Source organism: Ipomoea nil, unplaced genomic scaffold, assembly GCF_001879475.1.
Source record: "Ipomoea nil cultivar Tokyo-kokei standard unplaced genomic scaffold, Asagao_1.1 scaffold0317, whole genome shotgun sequence".
Taxonomy (NCBI): domain Eukaryota; kingdom Viridiplantae; phylum Streptophyta; class Magnoliopsida; order Solanales; family Convolvulaceae; genus Ipomoea; species Ipomoea nil.
Genome location: NW_017616745.1, coordinates 2,695,226 through 2,712,801, shown reverse-complemented (window position 1 = coordinate 2,712,801; position 17,576 = coordinate 2,695,226). Strand labels below are relative to the sequence as shown.

Sequence of the window (17,576 nt, the reverse complement as noted above, 5' to 3'; positions counted from 1 at the left end):
ATGACATACTTATTTTAACATCAATCATCAATTTTAGATTATAAAAGATAAAGATAATTTATCTTAATAATATCTTCTTTTTTTTTTCTCCTAAAAAACCACGGAATTAAAAATACTAGAGAAAATATGTGATTCTAATTTCATGAAAATAAAGATTTATAATTCCTTCCGATCAAACTAAAAATATTATTCCCCTTCAAAATTAAATAAGAATGGAATCCTAATTCCGTCAAACCAAACAACTGATAATGACACTTTCATAATTTCTTGTGCTACAATATACTCTCTTCGTTTCATTTTGTCTGATCCGGTTAACGAGGTTTAATTGAAATTATTTTAATTACAATTTTTATAATATTAAGTTCAATATTAGTATATAAAATTTATATATTTAAAAATTATATTAAAAGTATTATTATACACATAAAAATAAATTTTAAAATAATTAAAAATAATTTTAAAAAAATTAATAAAGAAAAAATTGACTTGACTCTAAATAGTAAATAGAACAAACAAAATGAGACACTATTAAAAAAAAATCCCAAATTCTTTGAACCTATAGCCACAGGTGCGGAAGTATCAAAAACCCTAACTCCAGAACCTTCCTCGCCCTCTCCAATTCAACACCAACCATCTCTCTCTATTGCTCTTCCAGGTATGTGCCAATCTCTGTTGCTGAACTATTACTTGTTCATCAGACTTCAACTCCGCTTTCTAAGCGCAGCGATTTCCCCCATTCTTGTCTCGTTTTAAGCTGCTATTTCGCATTCAATATGCTGGACTTAAAAGGGAGATTTTAGCATCAACCTTTTTTCATGACTATTTTTGTCCTAAATCTGCTAAGATTGGTTTGTTTCTTTGTGGAAATAGCTGACATAGCAACTTGTTCTTGCCCAATTTGCTGACACTGTTCGTTCTTCGACATGCTTAAATTACTGCTCTGTTTTCTCTATAGAAAATGTATTGGCCTTTTTGATAACATACTTAATTTTTGCTTGTTTAACCACTATTAGCTGTTCATCCGTGTTTGATTAATTAGCATTTTGTAACAACTTATTACTCCAAAATGGTAAAATTCAAAAAGTTGTTCAAATAGCTTTTTCGATCAGCTTTTTGAGAAATTCGTTTTGCATGAATCATCTAACAACTAATAACTAATTTATCAAATATCTTTCTACAATAAGCTAATGGTATCAACTAGTCAAATCCACTAACACAATCAGCTAACAACTATTTACCAAACACCCCCATTATTTGCTGCGTCTATAGCGTATTGGTTAGAATATTGTTGTCAAATTTTCATGTCAGGTTTGAATTCTGTTAGGTAGAGAGGAGGAAATATAAGGAGCTGTCAATGAGGCCACTGGATGAGAATGAGACCACCCAAGTCTTTGAAAAGCTTTACAAATTTGTGGGCAACAACCTGAAGAACATAGTGGAGAGCCCCTCACATGAGGGCCCTGACCCATCTCCAGGGCGGTATTGCTTCCGGCTCCAAACGAACCGAGTCTATTATGTTTCAGAATCCCTTGTCAAGAGAGCTACAAACATAAAGAGAGATAACCTGATCTCTCTTGGGACCCAAATTGGGAAATTCACCAAAGGTGGCAAGTTTCACCTTACGATCCAGTCATTGAGTTTGTTAGCCGCCCATGCTAGACACAAAGTTTGGCTAAAACCCACTTCTGAAATGAGCTTTTTGTATGGAAACAATGTTTTGAAAGGCGGGGTTGGGAGGATTACTGAGAATGTAAGTGAGCATGATGGGGTGGTGGTTTTCTCCATGTCTGATGTGCCACTGGGATTCGGCATTGCTGCAAAGAGTACACAAGATTGTCGGAAGTTGGACCCTAATGGGATTGTGGTGCTGCACCAGACTGATATCGGGGAGTACTTGAGAATGGAGGATGAACTTTGAGAATGAGTGGGAAACTGATAATTCTGGTAACATAGTGCTTTTTGAGTTATTTGAGCCTAATATTGGACCTCTGTTTACTCAAAGGAAAGTTATATTCACCAGTAAAATATACCTGCTTACATCTCGTTTTTTCAGCTTCAGATGCTTGGATCAATAGACTGTATGAAGAAAGTGAACTTTTATTGTCCTGTAACTTAATTATGGTTGTCAATAGTGCAGTTTGAACAATCTGTTAACACATTATTAATATGGTTGAAGATGTGGTTAGTCTTCGGGGGTGTTTGCTAAATAGTTGTTAGCTGATTGGGTTAGTGCGGTTGACTAGTTAATAGCATTAGCTGATTGTAGAAAGATGTTTGGTAAATTAGCTGTTAGTTGATAGTTGATTACCATGAAAAATGACTTTCTCAAAAAAATTGATCCCAAAAAAATTGCTTTGAGTTTTAGTGTTTTAGAGCAATAAATTGTTACAAAAAACTAATTAATCAAGAACTTATATAATTATATTAGCTGTTTTACCAAGTCAAACAACTAATAGTGGTCAAATAAGTCAAAATTGGTTGATAAGCTAATTATGTTACCAAATAGGGCTTTTATTGCTTTCCACAACCAAAATATTCCAAATGTGTCAAATTGTTAACAACCTACGGTTTGGGCTGTTAATTGTATTCCAAATGTGTCAAATTGTTAACAGCCTTAAGAAAATGTTCTGATAATGAGTTTTGGGTAAACAGTGACAACATGTGTAATACATTGTACTGGAACTTGATTTGTAACCTCAAATATCATTGTAGGATTTGGTATGTGAGATGACCATGAAAATGTTCATTGTTTTTGGTCTTTTTGGGGTTTCTTCAACTCCTCCATGCTGTACACCTTTCTTCTGTATTATGGAGTTACCCTATGAATTGGTGGAGAGATAATCTGCAGCCACCATTGTCAAGGATTGAGCCAAGTGATCCCCACCATGGTCCATGGCCTCTCTGTCCAAGAAAGTGAAGAAACAACCAACATTTGTTAGTAATAGTCACTCCCAAATTAGTCATTATATACCTAAATAAACTAGAACTAAATACACTTACTATGGAAGGAATAAGATATTGAATTTGAAATTACCATTGACGGGTGTTAATACTATGTCATATTGTTAATTTGATAGAGTTTTCTAAAATATTTAGTGAGTGATGGAATATTGAGTTCTGGCTTAACTCAATTGGTCCAATCTAATAATACTGGTAAATCTGACCCACGGCAGTGGTTCAAACCTAGTAGCCCAAGTTTGTACTGGCTACAATATACTAATCACCCTACACAGTCTATAAAAAAGTACCCGGATTGACTAAACTTGCCGTGATCATGTTTAATCACTCTCAAATTACAAATTAAATCCCTAAATAAACAATGGAGAGAATAGGATATTGAATTCGAAATTACCATCCATAGGTATTGACACCCTAACATGATGTCATATTGCCAACTCCGCAGAGTTTTTGAAAGTATTTAATTAGTGATGGAATATTGAGTTCTGATCTAACTCAATTGGTCCAATAGTGCAATTGCTAAAACCTATCAGCCCAAGTTTGTATCGATAACCCTACATAGTCTATAAAGGAAAATAATATATGTACTCCCATTTTTTATTCACAACTTTAACTTTACACACAAAATCTTGATGTAGACACTTGTATTGGGACCCACATGAAAAAGGTAGCTTACCATTGTCCGCCATATCAGGAGTAAAATTTAGGGAATAAGATTTGGGAGTCCACGTCTATAAAATAGTACTATGGGTAAACTTGCCAGGGGTATTTTCGTAATTTAATGATGTACTCACCATTGATCTTCAATCTTCAAAATAAGCCGAGGTTATACTTTCCACAAGATTGAAGGATTCATACATCCAATATGACAGCATAGTAAAAGGCCACAATGACAGAACCTGATTCCATCCCCACACAAGAGGGCTCCTAATACTTTCTTCTTCTTCTTCTGTATACCCAAAATCATTTATACTGTAATGCTCTTCCTGGACGCCATGGTTTATAGGACAGCAACCTTGAACTACCTCGTATCTGCAAACTGGGCAAGTGTTGTTGGTCTGCAGCCATGGAAGAATGCAGTCTGAATGGTAAAAATGTCTGCAAGGAAGCTCCCTCACTTCCACCCCAACCTCAAACTCGTCCTTGCAGACTGGGCAGTTTGAGTTGCAGGCCATGGCCATGTGTTCTGGGCTGATCTTCACCTTCGGCAGAGCTTCAATGGCGGATGATGAAGATGGTTCTGGTCCTGATGATGGGCTGTCATCGTTCTGATTCAATTCTTGAATCCTGCTTCCATTTTCACCGGAGGAGGGAGAAGCCGTCGTATGCCATGGTAGAGAAGCTACTGCATTCTGCTCGGTGCCCAAGACCTGTACATACAAGAGTTAATGCCATGTTTATTCTTGGATTTTAGTAGTTATTTTTATTTTTTTTTTTTTTTTTTTTTTTTTTTTTGAGTTAATTCCACCGGTGGTCCCTTGTCTTTGGTGACAATTCCAAATTTAATCTCAGACTATTGTTTTTGTCATTTAACATCTCAGACTATTATTTTTTTTGGACACATTTAGTCATTCTCATGATTTTTTCTATTTTAATAAGGCATTTTTGTCTTTTCATATTTTTTTTTGGGTTATTTTTCAGGTTTCAACCGGCTTAATCGTTTTACAACTTTAGGTAAGCTCTAATTTTTAATAATCATATTTTTCAACCAGTTTTTAGTGAAGTTCTAAACTTATATATTAAACCAATTGAAATTTAAAAAAAATAACAAATGAAAAATATGAAGAGACAAAAATACCTTTACTAAAATAGAAAAAATCATGAGGACTAAAAGTGTCCAACAAATAATAGTCTGTGATGTTAAATGACAAAAACGATAGTCTTGGGATTAAATTTGGAATTGCCACCAAAGACAACCTTTGATGGAATTAACCTTTTTTTTTTTTTTTTTTGTTGCTTTGGGGCCGGCATAACGGATCATTTGGGAAGATGTAAATTAGGGTGACTCAATGAGCAGGGCTAAATGTCTGTACACAAGAGATCTGTCCACTTTGACATAATCCCCACACTGTAGTTGTCGAGGTTGAGTCTTGGTCTCTTCTTGCAAATAGTGTCTATTGAAACATTGAGCAAAATTTAATTTTTTTAATAAATGATTTTGTTACATTTTATCATTTAAAGAACCATCATCAATATTATATGATCATTTGAACCCTAAACATTAATTCTATATTGTTGACTGGGTTCATAGTTGTAGGTATTTCTCGTTATTCTTGTCACATTTATATTCCAACCTCTTGATCATAACTATTGAAAAAAGTGGTTGTTCAGAATTTACAGATTTACTGTACTCACGAAATTACTTGGGAACATATTATAAAGACTAAATTTGATAAAATTAAACCATAAAATTCAAGGCTAAAACTTAACAAAATTATTACTAATCATGTTCATAGGATGGCAAATTAAAGCACTCATTGATTTTAAGGTAACTGCATTCATAGAGTTTGAACTCGAGACTTACGCTATTTCACCCGCACTTCATAAGTAACGTAGCAAAATTATTTGTAAAAAAATCATTAAAGTTGAAAACTAAACTTGGTATCAACTCACTCACATGTAAAACGACCCGACCAGGATGCCCACGAAGATCTTCTTGCCTAATTGCAGGATCAAGAACATCAAACTGATGATGATCATTCTGGGCATGGCCAAAGCAATGGGGACATGAAACTTCATATGGACTTGATGATGAAGAAGCAGTCCTCATTGTTCTCTGGCATCGCCTGCACCAGTAGTAATGGTAAGTTACGGTTCTGGAAAAGAGAAGAATCAGCTGATGAGACATGAAGGATGGAAGAAAGTAACATCAAGAATATTGAGGCGTGGAAATGGGGAGGATCGGATCGGAGTGGATGAGAAGTTGGTAGGGTTTTATATATAAAGATCATATCAAAAAGCTAAGGCATATACGCATGCATGGTTAATTTCTTGAATTGGAAAGACAAAAAGGTTAGGAGTTTGGGAGAATGGGAGCTAGAGAGATTCTTTATTTGTCCTAGCTTGCAAATGAGTTGATCTCTTTTTGGCTATCTTTCACTTTAAGACTCCATTCATGTCTCCTTGTGGCAAAAGTAAAGGATGAGTGAGAAATGATGTGAATCAATGAATCATTTTAGCTAACTTATCATGTACCCATACAAAACATGCATTTAAAAAAAAATAAAGAAATACACATACACCAGGCATGGATTAAAAATTAGAGTCCACATAAACAGCTCAATGAGTTGCAGAGGTGAAGTTTGAGAACAATGACACATATGCTCTTAAGGGTCGGGGTCCTTAGAGTTGAGGACACACATATTACATATATAATGGGAGTAGGGGAGGGGGTTAATTGCCCCCTGCCAAATCTGCCTTGAGCACTTGCTAAATATGATCTAAAAATAGAGTTGCACAATGACCCATATGCTCTTAAGGGCCGGGGTCCTTAGAGTTGAGGACACACATATTACATATATAATGGGAGTAGGGGAGGGAGTTAATTGCCCCCTGCCAAATCTGCCTTGAGCACTTGCTAAATATAGTCTAAAAATAAAGTACGTCTACACTGAGACTCGAAATCTAAACCTCCCACAAAAGGAAACAATCCGATATCAGTAGACCACAAGCCACTTGATCAATAACTTGACTTTCACATTAATTGAAGTTGTGCCAATGATATGGTAATTAATTAAGAGGGTCTATACCCTATCCCCGAATTGAGTGTAACAAAGGCTCAACTATATATTACCAAAATAAGATGTACCAAAAAAAAAAAAAAAAAAAACACACAAAATAAGAGTTCGACAATGATTTGGCACTAAATTGAATGCCGTGAGAAATTGCATACTTACTCCATAAATGAAAATTAGTAATAGCTCGATTCTAAAAAACGAACATAGCATCCATCATCCATCATATATTAAAAGGATTGTACTCAGTTTATAACTAAGTTCAACAAAACTTCTTTAACAAAGAGTTAATTACCGTTTTGGCCCCTCGACTATAGCGAAAGTACCAAATTGGTTATCGACTTTTTTTTTAACCGATTAAGTAATTAAGTATTGAATTTATGTCCGAAATGATCTTCCGTCAATTTTGATGTTAAATGACCGTCTCTTTTGAGTGCCAAATAAAACTTTCAATTTTTTTCCTCATTCTTTCTTCCTAATTAACATTTTCAGCTTTCAGATTGGTGAGTTTCAACGGGTGGCGGCGGATTAGGAGACGTGGAGACGGAGGAAATTTACGGCGGCGAAGGTGGCGATTTTCCTGGAGCTGCTGATCTTATGGGAAAGATCAGAGGTTTGGAAAAACTTGAAAAGATTGCAGTTTTTAGGTAGCTTTGGCCTGAAAGTTGTGTGGCTTACAAGCCATTGTCTCTATTTTGTTTCATTGTGTCTTTCTATTTGATAATACATTGGCATGTGGGTAATATTGTAATCTTTTCAACATTATTCTCTTCTAATCTTACATTTTTAACCATGAGATTTGTGTTCTGTATTTGTTCAAGATGAAAGCCTTCTTCAACTGGTTATTCTCTTTGCATAATGGAACAAAAACAGTATAATCATTCACTAGAATCATATTTTTTCTTTTCTATCCACGTCTTCTAATCCGCCGCCGCCTGTTGAAACTCACAAATTGAAAGATGAAAATGTTAATTAGGAAGAAAGAATGAAGGAAAAGAGTGAAAGTTCTATTTTGCTCTAAAAAGAGACGGTCATTTATCACTCAAATTAATGGAGGACTATTTCAAACATAAATTCAATACTTGATGACTTAATCGGTCAAAAAAAGTCGAGGATCAATTTGGTATTTTCACTATAGTCGAGGGACCAAATTGATAATTAACTCTTTAACAAATAACATTAATTTGGAACAAAAAAGTCACAAATAAAAAAGGGAAAATGACACTTTTTACCCCTGAGTTATATACTTATAGCACTTTTTCCCCCTCAATTATTTAGGTAAGCACATTAGCCCCCTCAATTATTCTAAAAGTGGTGCTTTTTCCCCCTGATATATTAAATTGACATTTATACCCTTAAAGTAAACATTTTATTTATTTTACTACTCCAACAAATTATTGCGTATACGTAGGGATGACCACGGTTCGATTTGAATTGAACCGGATACTAAAGCAATCGAATTAATAGTTTACGGTTATAATTCAGATCTAGAACCCAATATTTAAATGTCAATTTATTAAAATTATGTATCAAAAAATTGAATCTTGAACCGTGAACCGGCGGTTCCGGATCTGATTCGCGGTTTTGAACCGTCTTTATTTTAAAATAGTCTAAATTCAACAATAAATGTATTTTTTTTTTCGGAACATGAACCGTCCGTTCCGGTTCACGATTTTAATAAACTCTAAATATCGAATTTCGATTCTAAATTGTAATTGGAATATTTCGGTTTGGTTGCTATAGTGTTTGTTTAGTTTGAACCAAATTATGGTCATAATTTGTTGGAGAAAAAAATAAATTAAATATTTAGTTTAAGGGTAAATATGTCCATTTAATATTTCAGGGGGAAAAACAACCACTTCAATAACTTAGGGGGAAAAAATACTATAGGTATATAACTCAGGGGGAAAAAGTGCCATTTTCCCAATAAAAAATTGTATAATTGTAGATCAGACTGGGAGCCCGTATCCTCAGTCAAAACACGGGTTATATAGTTCATAAATCACAAACCTTCTAACATGTTTGTATGTTCACATGAATAACTCAATTGGTCACAAATGTAAAATTTGTTATAAGAGACTAAAGATCGAGTCTCACTAGCGGTCTTAGTTCAAAACGATATTTAGGGTGTGTTTGGAAACATGGAAAATGAGTTCTGGAAATCATTTTTCAAGTTTCCATTGTTTGGATGTGCCTGGAAAATCAAGTCAACGGAAATCATTTTCCGTTGACTTTGGAAAATAGGCTTGTTTTGGAGGAAAATGACTTCCCCTTTTTTCGGGGGAAGTCATTTTTCAACTTTTACACCAACATCACACCTCCACCAACATCATTAACACCATACCACCACCACCTCACTACCACCATCACCGCCACCACACCACCACCAACACCATACCACCGCAACCACTACCACCACCACCACCACCACCGCAACCATCGTCGCCGCCACCACCACCACCATACCACCGCAACCACACCACCACCATACCACCGCAACCACACCACCACCATACCACCGCAACCACCGTCGCCGCCACCACCACCACTACCACCGCCGCCGCCGCCACCACCATACCATCGCAACCATCGTCGTCGCCGCCGCCACCACCACCATAGCACCGCCACCACACCACCACTACCACCGCCGCCGCCACCACCACCACCATACCACCGCAACCACCGCCACCAGCACTACCACCACCGTCGCCGCTGCCACCACCATACCACCGCAACCATCGTCGCCGTCGCCGCCACCACCACCACCACCATACCATCGTCGCCGCCACCACCACCACCATACCACCGTCACCGACTCACCGCCACCACCACCACCATACCACCGTCGCCGCCACCACCATGACCATGCAACCACCGCCACCACCACCACCACTATACCATCGCAACTACCGTCGCCGCCACCACCACCACCATACCACTGCAACCACCACCAGTTATTATTATTATTATTATTATTATTATTATTATTATTATTATTATTATTATTATTATTATTATTATTAATATATAACAAATAACACCATTACCACTACACCACCACCACCATCATAATATTTTTGATATATTATTAGTTATTTTTTATTATATTTAAAATTATTATTATATTATTATACATGTTGTAATATTCTAAATAAAATATTAATTAAAATGTTTAATTATACAATTCTACTCATTTTCCAGAAAATGAACCAAACACACAAAAACCGTTTTCCTGAATGCAACCAAACACTGGAAAGGAAAATGTTTTCCAGAAAATGACTCATTTTTCAGAAAACATTTTCCAGAAGTCATTTTTTTACTTTCCAAACGGACCCTTAGATTATGTGTCCCTATAGAAATATTGTGTGCCTATAATTAAATTGAATTAATTGATAAACCAATTTTGGATGCCAAAATTTGAAAAGCTAAGAGAGTAAAGGTTTTGGTTAGTTTTGGCCTAACTTAATTATGAAATGAAACATTGCATTAGTTTTGGCCTTAATTATGAAATGACATATTGCATTAGTTTTGGTCTTAATTATGAAATGACATATTGCATTAGTTTTGGCCTTAATTATGAAATGACATACATTAGTTTTGGCATTAATTATGAAATGACATATTGCATCCGTGATATTTATGGTCATGTTTGGTAAAATAGTTAATTTATAGGTTATTTTGGTTTATTTGACCACTATTAGTTGTTTGAATCTATATATATATATAAAAGTAAAATCCTCCTAGCCAAATTTTCCCCCCAAAACTTAGGGACAATTATGTAAATTTATAAATATTCTGTGTGTGAAGTTTATGGAAAGAATATTATGGTACTCTATATATAATTAATAATTAAATTCATAAATAATCCTGTGAAATGTAGTTGTAATTGTTAGGGTATGCATATGGAAATTATATATACACGTACTCATTTTAATGCTAAGAAATATTCCGTCAGAATTATAATTAATAATAATAATAATAATAATAATAATAATAATAATAATAATAATAAGTTATTACCTTAATTACAAATTATTATACTTTCCTTTGGAATTAGTATTTTTCACCTATAAATACAAATTATACTTTCATTTGCACTCTATATTGTTCATGATTTCATTTGATTTCTAAGTTTTATATGGTTGTTTCTGAATGCAGCCTGCAAAGCTAGGGGCTCAGATCTCATAGTTCATTTCAAGGTAATATTATGATTCCAATAGGTGTAAACTATGTTCACGTTTTCATCTTTATTTCGATTTGTTAGGGGTTTGTATATCATGATATGTTGTTACAGTGTGTCCAAGTATTTGTTCAATTACCGGTGTAAATGTATGTATATTTGGGGTATATGTTATTTGATTTTGACATTTTTTCTTTAAATACCCTGAGATCAAAGTGTTGCATTCTGCATGTTGGATTGGTTGTTTTCATCAATTTATTGTGATTTTTTGTGTTCAGTTACTTGATTAAAAAGCAGGACCTCTAGCCTACTGTGAATGGGTTTCAACAAAAAGAGATTGAGGAGGAGGAGGCTTGGTAACAGAACCCTAATGTTTTAGTTTTTATGGAAGAGCATAGAGATGCGATCGAGAATGATAACGACGGTGATTTTGATAATGTTCTAAGATTTTATGAAACTTAGAGTTAGTATGTTGACTATGAGATTTGTACATCTCATTCAAGTTTCTATGTTTTTTTTAACAAGCAGCGTTAAGTGTTTACGTGGTTCTTGGGCAAAACAACAATCAAGCAAAAGCTAAATCGAATTGAGGGGTGAAGACGTTGTGGATAGAGGCCATTTCTCATCCAACTTTGCCTTTTTCTAAAGAGAGTGGGAATGTGAGGGTGAGGAAAGAGAAAAATGAAATGGAGGGATTTTTTTTTTATTATCAGAAGTTTCTATGTTTTCCTTATACAAATTTATAATTGTAAATTTATATTAATAAATGATTATTGTAAATTTATATTAATACAATGTAATAGAGTCACTAGCATTAAAAAAATAATTTTTAAGACAAGTATAATTTATTTTATATTGTGGATACATTACTTTTAATAATTTTGATTTAATAATATTATACCTTAATTATAAAAATTCTACCTAATAATTTTAGTATTAAATGTCATACAATAATTACCATAAACAATGTTTAATAATTGCCAAATTCTATTAGGCAATAAAAATTACTATTATAAAATCTTTTGTAATATAGACACATTATTTTTAATTATTTTGATTTAATAATATTATATCTTATGTATAAAAATTCAAAATAATACTTTTAGTACTATTGAATATTGATTGACTAACAATTATTTTAATTATTAAGGCAATTAATAGCTATTTAGATTTAAAAAAATTAAAATATATGAATTATACATAGTAGCATGGAATCAATTAGTAAGACAATTATATTAGGTAATCTAATAAATAATTTACTTTTTAAATTATATATCCCCTCTTTAATAATGAATATTTTCTTAAAGTATATACATAGACTATGGTAATTTATATACACATATATTTTTATACTTAATGTATAATATTATTGGCATGAAATAAATTATACTTACCTTAATATATAATTAATTTTTAATATAATTTTCTTATTCTTATTAAAGGTAATTATTCTGATAATTTTTCTTTCATTCTTTTGTGTGATTATTATGGTAATGTATTTAAATTTGGAAGAGATTAGTACAAATATTATAATTAATATAATTAATGAAATTATTATGGTAATTGCCACAATATTTGATAATTATAATCAATATAATTAATGAAATTGAGAAATATAAGATTTCTTCCATAGAAATATTTGTGACAATTTCATTAAATTACAAATAATAAAATATGAAATATAATTAAAGAAATGAAATTATTAAATTAACCAAAATGAATATTTCTAATCATACATACACTTATGCACTAAAATAATCATGCAAAATTTAAATGCTACTTTTTAAAATTTTAAATGTAATTTTTTAATTATAAATATATAAATATAAATTATAATTAATCAAATTATATTATAGAACTTTCCTATATACATATTAATAAATATTATGTGTATATACAATGAATTATACAATTATATAAGAAAATGCGTCGGATTAGAGTTTAAATTTATTCATACAAAACTTAGAATTTATATTTTTTTTTATAAAACTAATCAAATGTTAATGTTAATGTTAATAATAATAATAATAATAATAATAATAATAATAATAATAAGAAGAATTTTAAAATCAGAATTATAAATTAAGTATTAGGGTAATAATTAATCTATATATATTATATATTATTATTATTATTATTATTATTATTATTATTATATAAAAACAAAATCATCCCTTTTCAAAAAAAAAAAAAAAAACAACAACAAAATCATCATATTTCATTCCCCCCCCCCCCCCCCCCTCCCCCTCAAACTTTTATAGTAAAGCTTATTTGGTAAGTAAATGTTAAATGAAAATTAAATAAAATCTATTAATTGGTAATATTATGAATGGTATTATATTCTATAATATAATTAATAATATTATTGTTCAAGTATAATAAAATCTTATTTAATAATGTAATAATAAAATAAAATAAAATAAAATTAAAATTAAAATAATAACAATAACAATAATAATAATAATAATAATAATAATAATAATAATAATAATAATAATAATAATAATCCAAACAAAACAATATACAAAATAAAATTAAATTTAAAATTAAAAATAATAAGAAAAAGACAAAATGGAGCCACGGGCTCCCTTTGTAAATGATGCTAGATAATTTTGATCCACATTGAAAATGTTTGGAAAGAGGACCTCTTGAGCTCCTCTATATAAGAGGAGCAATGCCCCTCTTACAAACATAATTGTTTGACCATCAATGTGGGCAAGTACTGAGAAGTCCAAATGCTCCAATTTTATTTTTGAGTACTATTGACCCGACAAATTATGCTGTGAAACTGTGTCCACCTTGCATGATAGACACGGTTCCAAAATTGTTCATAATTATGAATATATAGTTCTATAATTATGAACACAGTGTTGTGAACATAATTATGAACATATAGTTATGTAATTATGAATATAGAGATTCAATAATTGTGAATATGAAGTTCAAAAATTATGAATATATAACTTTATAATTATGAACATATAATTAAGTAATTATGAACATATAGTTTTGTAATTGTGAATATAGAGTTCAATAATTATGAATATATAGTTTTATAATTATGAACATATAGTTCAATAATTATTAACATAGAATTGTGTCCACCTTGCAAGGTGGACACGGTTCTACAACATAACTATTCGATTGACCATGTTACATATAATATCTATTCGTATAAACTTTCTCAACCTATTGAAGTCCAACGAGTCAAAAGACTCTTATTTAATAAACCTTATCTTAGTGGCTTCTTATTTTAGTTTTTTTTTTATAAATGTTTTTTAATTTATTAGGGGGTTTGGGAAAGATTAACTCAAAATGTATATGTATTGTTTTAGTTTTTAGCAGTTTGGAGCAAATTGCTAAGTTATTAAATAATATTTTTGATGTTTTGATTAAATATAAAATGTTAAACATGCGAATTTGTTAAAATTTTGTCGAATTTGCCAAATAATCAAATTACAACAACAACAACAACAACAACAACAACAATAATAATAATAATAATAATAATAATAATAATAATCCAAATAAAACTATATACAAAATAAAATTAAATTTAAAAAAAAAAAAAAAAAGACAAAAGGGAGCCACGGACTCTCTTTGTAAATGATATGAGATTATTTTGATCCCACATTGAAAATGTTTGAAAAGATGAGCTTTTGAACTCCTCTATATAAGAGGTACAAACATAATTGTTTGTCCATTAATGTTGTAAGTATTGAGAAGTTAAAAGGTCCTTATTTAAGAAACCTTAGTTTTGTCTTCTTATTTTAGTTTTTATTTATTTATTCATTATTTATTATTAGTGGGTTGGGAAAGATTAATCCAAAATGTATGTGTTGTTTTATTTATTAGCAGTTTAGAGCAAATTACTGAGTTATTAAATAATATTTTTGGTGTTTTGATTAAAGATAAATTGTTAAAATGACGAATTTGTTAAAATTTTGGTGAATTTGTCAATCTTAATTTTTTTTTAAATCGTCAATAATAATAATAATAATAATAATAATAATAATAATAATAATAATAATAATTATCATCATCATCATCATCATCATCATCATCATCATCATAATCATCATCATCATCATCATCATCCAAACAAAACAATATACAAAATAAAATTAAAATTAGAAAAAAATAAGAAGAATGATGTGGGATCATTTTAATCTCACATTGAAAATGTTTAGAAAGATGAGCTCTTGAAAATGTTTACAAACATAATTGCTTGCCCATCAATGTGGGCAAGTAGTGAGAAGTCCAAAGTTTTTTTTTCTTTTTGTTTAGAAGTAAAGGAAAATTAAGAATAGAAAGAAAATATTTCAATAATAATATTTTACATCATCAAGTAGTAAAGACATATTTTAAAAAATAGTAAATGTAAATTGAAAATGGAACAAAAATATTTCATTAAAAATATTCTACATCATCAAATTAAAATGTAACAGAAATTATGTAAAAATATCAATACATCTATATTATAATTGACTGAAAATTAAAAAAAAATTGACTGAAAATGAATCTAATATTACTAATTGACTAAAAATATAAAAAGAAATGAATATTAATAATTGACTGTAAAAACAAATGCTCCATAATTGACTAAAAAAATGGTTAGATCATTGCATTTTAATTAAAAATTGAATGAAAATTAAAAATTAGAGAAAAATAGTTCAATAATAATATTCTACATTATCAATAGTAAATGCTTATTTTAAACAATAGTAAAGGTAAATTAAAAATGGAACAGAAATATTTCAATAATAATATCTAAATCATCAATTAAAAATTGAACGAAAAATTAGGTAAAATTATCACTGCATTTGATATTCTAATTGATTAATTGACTGAAAATAAAAAAAAAAGAATAATTGTCTGAAAATGAATCTGATATCACTAATTGACTGAAAATATAAAAGGATAACTAATTGAGTAATATTCTACCATTATATATTTTAATCCAAGTAATCCGTCCTGATGGATTGAAGGTGTTAGCTCTAGACGAAGATGAACAAGATTGTGTTGTCACTACCAATGTCGTCTACAAAGAGGTTTCAATAATGTGTAAATATAATCGGTGATATTAAGTTTTTTTTAAATGAAAAAATTGTTATATATCTAGACAAAAAAATATATATTCCAATCAAATGAATAAGGATATCAATTCATTTCTATAACTGAGTTGTTAGAGAACGAGCACATTTGCCTAATTTATGAAAATTCTAAATATAAATAAAATCTTCAAAGTTATAGCACCGTATGCGTACATCTAGACATTAGCTATTAATTTGACCAATTATTTACACAAATTCAAGCAATGATAACATCAAAATATATAAACGATCCAAACCCTATCTTTAATTGCACTATATAATATTTGATATTCTAATTTAAATAATTATATATCGATTCATATATTCTTAATATATTACAACAAATTCATTCCGTGCATCGCACGGGTGCAAATACTAGTTGATTTAAAAATTAAGTGTTTGGTTAATTAGCTTTTTGTACTTCAAAATGTTAAAATTAAAAAAAAGTTACTAAAAACATTTTGAGTAAATACCCAAAATGGTCCCTCGACTATAGCTAAATTCACAAAATGATCCTCGACTTTCAATTTCAACCAATTAAGTCCTTAACTTTGCAATTTTGACATGATTTGGTCCTCCATCTATTTGACCGTTTGTTGACCGTGATCGACGATCTCCAAAAGAACCTTCAGCTCTCGTCAGAACACGTGGAGGCCTCCAGGATGATGTTGCACTGGTTCAGAAACACGCCGTCTTCTTCGCTCTGGTACGAACTCAACTACATTGAATCCAAAAGGAGGATGAAGAAAGACGACCGGATTTGGTAGATTGCTTTGTGGATTCAAATGTAACAGTGCGGTCTGGAAATGCAACCGGAACCTTAAAAAACCGACTATGGACCATGAAATTACATATATATCCTCAAAAATCACAGTCAACAAATGGTCAAATAGATGGAGGACCAAATTGTGTCAAAATTACAAAGTTAAGGACTTAATTGGTTGAAATTGAAAGTCGATGACCAATTTGTGAATTTATCTATAGTCGAGGGACCATTTTGGGTATTTACATTTTGTTCAATTAGCTTTTTGAAAAAAGAAATTATACCTTACAAGTATCAGCTAACAGTTAATTTACTAAACGTCTTTCTACAATAAGCTAATGTTATCAACTAATTATACACTCTAATACCCCAATTAACAGCTATTGGCTATCAACTAACAACTATTTACCAACTAGTTATATCTCTCTTGTTGTTGTTCATTTCCGTAACAACAATAGTAATGTTTTTGTTTCTTTTTGACTTTACACATTTTTGTAATTCATAATAATAAATAAATAAAAAGTACTAAATATAATTTAAGAGTTAATAAATTAGCAAAATATGTTTATGCCCTTATAGGTCATTTTACATACAATAAACTAAACTTAAATAACTAAATTATGAAATATTTTTTTACAACCTGCTATATGAGCTCGTCAAATCAACTACCAACTATCAACTATCAGATAACTTAATCAGTTATCAGTTATTAGCTATCAATCATTTACCAAACACCCACATAATTTAAATGTTGTTTTGAATCATTTCCAAAAAAAAAAAAATGTTGTTTTGAATCAATCTCCACAATCCAAAGTGGATCATGGTCCATACTCCATAGTATACCAATT

The 17,576-nt window shown here is 30.8% G+C and overlaps 2 protein-coding genes across 4 annotated transcripts; one reads left to right on the top strand and one right to left on the bottom strand.

Annotated features, from left to right (window-relative positions):
* The first annotated feature begins 549 nt into the window (after positions 1–549).
* LOC109169240 (60S ribosome subunit biogenesis protein NIP7 homolog) lies at positions 550–2,190 on the top strand. 3 transcript variants are annotated; one of them, XM_019318097.1, is made up of 2 exons: positions 550–655; positions 1,309–2,190. In XM_019318097.1, the coding sequence occupies exon 2, from the start codon at positions 1,355–1,357 to the stop codon at positions 1,916–1,918; it is 564 nt and encodes a 187-aa protein (XP_019173642.1). In that variant the 5' UTR covers positions 550–655; positions 1,309–1,354; the 3' UTR covers positions 1,919–2,190. The 3 variants fall into 3 exon arrangements, with proteins under 3 accessions (XP_019173642.1, XP_019173649.1, XP_019173657.1); XM_019318104.1 differs by having other exon boundaries at positions 552–655; positions 1,325–2,190; XM_019318112.1 differs by having other exon boundaries at positions 556–655; positions 1,331–2,190.
* Positions 2,191–4,004: 1,814 nt separating this feature from the next.
* LOC109165802 (E3 ubiquitin-protein ligase RLIM-like) lies at positions 4,005–5,836 on the bottom strand (the record flags this gene model as incomplete). Its single annotated transcript, XM_019314743.1, has 3 exons — positions 5,827–5,836; positions 5,576–5,744; positions 4,005–4,328 (listed from the first exon to the last, which is right to left on the bottom strand). Coding segments are annotated over exons 1-3 (495 nt in total), but the record flags the coding sequence as incomplete, so codon positions are not given.
* Positions 5,837–17,576: the final 11,740 nt, after the last annotated feature.